At 46.7% G+C, this 7,500-nt stretch overlaps 1 protein-coding gene across 17 annotated transcripts in view; it reads left to right on the top strand.

Annotated features, from left to right (window-relative positions):
* The window catches only part of LOC308677619 (uncharacterized protein), a 62,357-nt gene extending 56,234 nt beyond the window's left edge, over window positions 1-6,123 (top strand). For 16 of the 17 annotated variants that reach the window (XM_081344206.1, XM_081344208.1, XM_081344195.1 and 13 more), the window contains 2 exons: window positions 3,634-3,787; window positions 3,967-6,123. In XM_081344206.1, coding sequence (XP_081200332.1) covers window positions 3,634-3,787; window positions 3,967-3,974 — 162 coding nt within the window. In that variant the 3' untranslated portion in view covers window positions 3,975-6,123. The remainder of the gene's footprint in view (window positions 1-3,633; window positions 3,788-3,966) is intronic. The other variant, XM_081344196.1, reaches the window with a different exon arrangement.
* Window positions 6,124-7,500: the final 1,377 nt, after the last annotated feature.

The raw sequence follows: 7,500 nt of genomic DNA, 5'->3' as shown, positions 1-7,500 counted from the left end.
AATAGAAAGAATAGGAATAGGAATAGAATTAGAACAGAACAGAATAGAATAGAATAGAATAATAGAAAATAAAAAAGAATGGAAAATGGAATGGAATAGAGAATAGAATAGAATAGAATAGAATAGAATAGAATAGAATAGAATAGAATAGAATAGAATAGAATAGAAAATATGGAATAGAATAGAATAGAATAGAATAGAATAGAATAGAATAGAAAATATGGAATAGAATAGAATAGAATAGAATAGAATAGAATAGAATAGAATAGAATAGAATAGAATAGAATAGAATAGAATAGAATAGAATAGAATAGAATAGAAAATATGGAATAGAATAGAATAGGAATAGAATAGAATAGAATAGAATAGAATAGAATAGAATAGAAAATATGGAATAGAATAGAGTAGAATAGAATAGAATAGGAATAGAATAGAAAATATGGAATAGAATAGAATAGAATAGAATAGAATAGAATAGAATAGCAAATATGGAATGGAATAGAATAGAATAGAATAGAATAGAAAATATGGAATAGAATAGAATAGGAATAGAATAGAATAGAATAGAAAATATGGAATGGAATAGAATAGAATAGAATAGAATAGAATAGAATAGAATAGAATAGAATAGAATAGAATAGAATAGCAAATATGGAATGGAATAGAATAGAATAGAATAGAATAGAATAGAATAGAATAGAATAGAATAGAATAGAATAGAATAGAATAGCAAATATGGAATGGAATAGAATAGAATAGAATAGAATAGAATAGAATAGAATAGAATAGAATAGCAAATATGGAATGGAATAGAATAGAATAGAATAGAATAGAATAGAATAGAATAGAATAGAATAGCAAATATGGAATGGAATAGAATAGAATAGAATAGAATAGAATAGAATAGAATAGAATAGAATAGAATAGAATAGCAAATATGGAATAGAATAGAATAGAGTAGAGTAGAGTAGAATAGAATAGAATAGAATAGAATAGAATAGAATAGAATAGCAAATATGGAATGGAATAGAATAGAATAGAATAGAATAGAATAGAATAGAATAGAATAGAATAGAATAGAATAGCAAATATGGAATAGAATAGAATAGAGTAGAGTAGAATAGAATAGAATAGAATAGAATAGAATAGAATAGAATAGAATAGAATAGCAAATATGGAATAGAATAGAATAGAGTAGAGTAGAATAGAATAGAATAGAATAGAATAGAATAGAATAGAATAGAATAGAATAGAATAGAATAGAATAGAATAATGGAAAATAGAATGGAAAATGGAATGGAATGGAATAGAACAGAATAGAATAGAATCGAATAATGGAAAATAAAATAGAATAGAATGGTATAGACAATAGAAGATTAGAATAGAATAGAATAGAATAGAATAGAATAGAATAGAATAGAATAGAATAGAATAGAATAGAATAATGGAAAATAAAGTAGAATGGAAAATGGAATGGAATGGAATAGACAATAGAATAGAATAGAATAGAAAATAGAAGAATCGAATGGAATGGAATGAAATAGAATAGACAATAGAATAATAGAATAGAATAGATTAACGGAAAATAAAATAGAATGGAATGGAATAGACAATAGAAGAATCGAATAGAATAGTCAATAGAAGAACAGAACAGATGGAATGAAACGGAGTACAAAATACAATACAATAGATGGAATGGAATAGAGAATCGAATGGAATGGAATGGAATTAGGAGAGAACAGAATGGAAGGAATGGAATAGAAGCGGAATGGAACGGAATGGAATACAATTACAATAGAATAAGCAGCCTTACTGGCTGCTCGACCTCTGCTTGGCACGTCATCAGTTTGTGGGGCTTGAACCCGCCCCCCATTCTATCTTTCCACCAGAGGAAAAAAATAACTCGCTAAAACGGTATGAAAAAGGGTAGTCCTTGACTTACAACCATTTGCATAACACCAGTCTGGTTTTGTTTACGAGATGGTGTGGGATTGAAATCCAATCAATCAATAAACAGTTATAACAACCGGGGGTGGGGGGGCGAATGACGTAGAACCCCTTTCCTCTAAGTTACGACTGTCACGGCACCGCCTCCGTAAGTTGCCGGCTTGCAACTGTGGGAACTTGGCAATCCATTTAGGACGGATGCAGCATCTTGCCGTCCCGCGCTCACAGTTTGCGACCTTTCCGGCTAAACGTCCGACAACCGAGGTCCAATTTGGGAAGCCGCATTCGCTGAACGACCACGCGATTCGCTGAACGACCACGCGATTCGCTGAACGGCCCCCTGGTTCATTTCCCGATGACGCGATTCTTTGATCCGCCCCGGTAAAGAGGGTCGCAAAACTGGCTCCAGCCACGTGACGATTCGTTTAATAACCACGTGCTTTAGCGGACAAAATTCCGCTCCCGATTGTGGCCGTAAGTCGAGGACTATCTTAAGGTTGTTTTCAGTCCTCGATAACCACTGCAAAGACCAGCCGAGTTCCTCGTCAGCACAGAGAGTTACATCTCCCTCTCGCGAGCATTCTCGATAGTCACAGAGTTACATCCTGGGTAGCTTTAATCGTGGTCAGCCTTCATAAAAGTATTGGGGGGGGTGGTCAGGACAGGTCCCATCCCAGCGTCCTTCTCAACAATCGCCTGTCTGTCGTCCCTCCCCCACTGTTCCCCACCTGCCGCCGTGTTCACCATATATTCACTTCACAGCCAACTCAGTCCCCGGGATCGCAGAAGAGTACAATATTTGGGTTGGGGTGCGGGACAGAGGAGGTGAGGAGTTGAGCAGGAGAGATGAGCCTGGGCGAGATTGAAGCGAAAGGGATCCGTCTCGCTGGTCTCCTCTCTCTGGCCAAGATTGAATGATCTTCTGCTCAGAACGAGCCTGGGCGAGATTGAAGCGAAAGGGATCATCAGTCTGGCTGGTCTCCTCTCTCTGGCCAAGACTGAATGATCTTCTGCTCAGAACGAGCCTGGGCGAGATTGAAGCGAAAGGGATCCGTCTGGCTGGTCTCCTCTCTTTGGCCAAGACTGAATGATCTTCTGCTCAGAACGAGTCTGGGCGAGATTGAAGCGAAAGGGATCCATCTGGCTGGTCTCCTCTCTCTCTCTGGCCAAGACTGAATGGTCTTCTGCTCAGAACGGTCGTGCTCGACCCTCTCTGTTGGGACTGGGACAACTCACTGCAGCCATCTCACCTCAACCATCTCTCCTTGGCCAACTCGCCGCGGGGGTCAATTGCCCGCGGGTTATCAACGGGATAAGTGTTGTCCACACCTTTTTTCCTCGACGCGATTTCCATTTTTCTCAATGGAAATCGTCTCAGAAAGAAACGGCAGGTGACATTTATCCCGTTATCGATCCCGGGCGGGATTGTCCCGCGACGAGTCGATCTAGGCGAGATGGCCCCGACAAAAGGGCCACCACGGTGGGTTGGCCATGGCGAAGTAGCCGCAACAAGTTGGCCATGGCGAGGTGGCCGCGCCGAAATTGTCCCGTTCCACCTCTCGGTGTACGCCCCTCCGTCGAGAGATCGGATCCGCTTCCAGGCGTCGTCCCCCCCTTAACATCCCATCCCCTTCCCTCTGTGTAGTGACCCCTCATTTCCTCCCTACCCCACTGTTTTCCTTCTAGACTGAGGGGGACAAGGAGGCGGCCCCAGAGAACGGAGGGCCCCCGCCGGGCAGCATTGCCCCACAGGAGAATGGCGCAGGGCCGCTTGCACCTGCGCAGGGCGGTGGTGACCAAAGGGAAATTCAGTCCTTCAACACTCACATACAAGAGACAAGTAAGTGCTGAGGGGAAACGTCAGCCGCTAGAGGAGGCAGGGGGTCTGAATTATTCAATTTATTATTTTTTTTCACGGCTTCCGGGGGGGCGGGTGTAAACCCTGAACGTTTGCTTGCGGGTGTTGTCGTGGTCCCCTGCCAATGTCGTTAATGCGATCAATTGCCTTTTATTTTCCAGGCCTTTAACGCTGACATTCTGGTATCGCCTTCCGCCCCTTGTCTCTTTCCCCCTTTTTCTCCTGCCCCTCCCCCAATGTGTCGCTGCAGATTGAATCCCACAAGCTGACCTTCCGCGAGAACGCCAAGGCTCGCACGGACCACGGGGCGGATTTCGCACTCTGCGCCGGCAGCCCTCCCGCCTCCCCACCGCTGAGCACCTCCGTCAGCGAGAGCCTGGGCACCGTCGCCGCCGCCACCGTGTCCTCCTTGCCCCCGCGGCTGCCCTGGCGGGCTCCCCTCGCGGAAGAGACCTCTGCCCCGCTCTCTCAGCCAGGCTTGTGACTCGCTTTCCTGCCCTGTTCCTCATCCCAAACCCCTCCGTCTCCCTCAGGCCCTCAGCTTGCCTCCCTTACTCCTTTGCAACCCGTCTTCCTGGGCTCCGGTGAGGATTCACTCGCTCAGTTGATCCTTTTGTACTCGGATGAGATGATCTTCGGGGCAAGGGGTCTTGCTTACCTCTGGCCTCCCAGATCTAATTTCAATTTCTGCTTATTTTGGATGCCGGGGTCAAAAGTGCATATTATGAATTTCGCTTTGACCCTGCAAATATTGGATTCTTCTCAGCGGGCCGCGTGGGAAACCTGGCTTGCAACACTGAGAAAGGGTTCAAAGGCCGATGGGAGTTAAAGGAGGCAAGCTTTTTCCCCCCTCCTTCTCTCCCCAACTTTTTTCCACCCTTGTGGATCTTCCCTGCACCCTGTTTAGTGCCGGCCTGTTACTCTCACACATAACGCCATGCTCATTAGCACACCCCGCAACAATGCCGTAACCTTTTAATTTTTCTCGTCCTTCCCCTTGCGATCCAGCCGAGTGGCGTGGCTGTGCCGAGCGTGGTTCCTGTGGCTTCCCCCACCGGCTCACGCTTCTCTCCCCTCCCCTCCCGCTCGCCTGCACCAACCTTCCCCCTTGCCATAGGAGAATTTTAAAAAACAAAAAAAACGCACCGTTATCTGCTGTTGCAGCGCTGTTGGCTTTGTTATCCACATATCCTACCATTTTAAACCGTGTTGTTTTGTTTTCTCTTTTTTTTTCTTTTCTTTGGTGTGGTGGTTCTTTTGCGTGTGTGTTTCAAAATATTTGGAGAACGACGGAGCCCGGGGACTCAAAGGCCCCCTGGGGGGAAGAGCGGAGACTAAAGTGGACAGGTGGGCGGGTGGAAAGACAGGCACCGTAGGAGAAAACGGGCAACGTAGAGCTGGATCTTTGCACCAACGTGCTACAGACAAAAGCTTCGAGGTGGCCATTGAAAGTCAGCACTCCTGCACAAATCCCGGGTGGGTTTCCCCCTGAGTGACCCCTGCCTCTGCAGGTGGCTTCCAAAGGATCAAACCCCAGGGATCTGGGTAGTCGTGCCACAGGGATATCCGTTCCAGAGAATTTTGCGACCACGAAGGCACACCGAGATGGGCTGGAACGTTTGCAAGTAGTTTCAGGGATCTGGGTAGTCGTTGCTGCTGGGTATCCGTTCCGGAGAATTTTGCAACCACAAAGGCACACCGAGATGGGCTGGAATGTTTGCAAGTAGGTTCAGGGATCTGGGTAGTCGTTGCTGCGGGGTATCCGTTCCGGAGAATTTTGCGACCACAAAGGCACACCGATATGGGCTGGAACATTTGCAAGAAGCTTGGGCAGAGAGAGGCAGGGAAAGTCACGGGCAAGTGTTTGAAGGTCTGGAGATGCTGGGCTGTGCAGGATGGGAGTGGGGAATCCCTTCCGCTTTTGAGTCTCACGGGGGGGGCGGGGGGGGAGATCCCCGTCCGCGTTCCGTCTTCCACACTGCAAACGACACTAAACAGAATTGTAAATAAAACTTGAAAAACGACTTGTGCTGAGAGTCTCAGAATATTTTGCTTTCGAACCGCGGGGAACGAGACGGGGGTTCCGCAGGCAAGATGGGGGCGGGTGGAAGAGTTACGTCGGGAAGCGTCAGACGGGAACTGTGTAAAAAATAATTAAAGAAATAACCCTATCCTGTTTCCTACCCCCCCCCCCCGGGGTCACGTAGCCCACCGTATGCATCTTCCCACGGAGAATTCTTGCGCTCGTGATTTGTTTTTTATATATAAATATATCTATTAAAGGTTGCATGGTTTCTAATAAAATAGCTTTTTAAACTGTTAAACGAGGGTTTTATCATTATTATTTGAAGTATCCCAAACAGTCTCGCAGCTTCTCTGGAGAGAAGGATTTGATGGGTAAATAGAAATTTTGTAGGTTTTGGTCCGGGAAAGAAAAAACGAGCTACGGGTAGTCCTCGACTTATGAGCCCAGAATTGACGTTGCTAAGCGAGACGTCTCCGAAGTACGTTTCGCCCTTACGTTAACGACTTTTCCGGACACGTTTGCGAAGTGAGACCTTGCCGTTGTTCAATTAGTGACACGGTCGTTAAGGCAATCCCGGCTTCCCTCGTTGACTTCGCTCGTCGGAAGGTCGCAAAAGGGGATGGCGCGACCCCCCCCGCGGCGCCGCGACCGTCGTAAACGTGAACCCGCCGTCAAGCGCCTGGATGCAAATCCCGTGACTGCAGAGAGGCTGCGAGGGTCGTAAGTCTGAAAAACTGTGTCATCGGTCGTTTTTTTTTTCTCCACACCCCCCCCCCGGTACCGTTGTCACTTCGGTCACTAAGCAAACTGTTGTAAGCTGAGGACTACCTGTAGTTCATTTCCTTTTTATGTGCTCTCCCGTTCGCTTCCCCCTTCCTGTCTGTGCTGCCCACCAACCCAAAAGTGGGGCTCGTCACAACTTCCCCTCGGTAAATCAGGTGTCTGGAGGGGTGGGAGGGACCTTGGAGGTCATCTAGACCTGCCCCCTGCTCAGGCAGGAGACCCTGACAGAATAACAGAGAGCTGGAAGGGGCCTTGGAGGTCATCTAGTCCAACCCCCTCCTCAGACAGGATAACCTTACAGAATAACAGTTGGAAGGGATCTTGGAGGTCATCTAGTCCAACCCCCTTGGACAGGATAACCTTACAGAATAACAGTTGGAAGGGACCTTGGAGGTCATGTAGTCCATCCCCTCCTCAGACAGGATAACCTTACAGAATAACAGTTGGAAGGGACCTTGGAGGTCATCTAGTCCAGCCCCCTGCTCAGGCAGGAGACCCTGACAGAATAACAAAGAGCTGGAAGGGGCCTTGGAGGTCATCTAGCCTGACCCCCTGCTCAGGCAGGAGACCCTGACAGAATAACAAAGAGCTGGAAGGGGCCTTGGAGGTCATCTAGTCCAAACCCCTCCTCGGACAGGAAGACCTTACAGAATAACAGTTGGAAGGGACCTTGGAGGTCATCTAGTCCAACCCCCTCAGACAGGATAACCTTACAGAATAACAGTTGGAAGGGACCTTGGAGATCATCTAGTCCAACCCCCTCCTCGGACAGGATGACCTTACAGAATAACAGTTGGAAGGGACCTTGGAGGTCATCTAGTCCAACCCCCTTGGACAGGATAACCTTACAGAATAACAGTTGGAAGGGACATTGGAGGTCTTCTAG

Source organism: Vipera berus (assembly GCF_964194415.1).
Source record: "Vipera berus genome assembly, chromosome: Z".
In the NCBI taxonomy this organism is placed as follows: domain Eukaryota; kingdom Metazoa; phylum Chordata; class Lepidosauria; order Squamata; family Viperidae; genus Vipera; species Vipera berus.
Note: the sequence above shows the minus strand (reverse complement) of the source record. Positions and strands in the feature narration are given on the sequence as shown.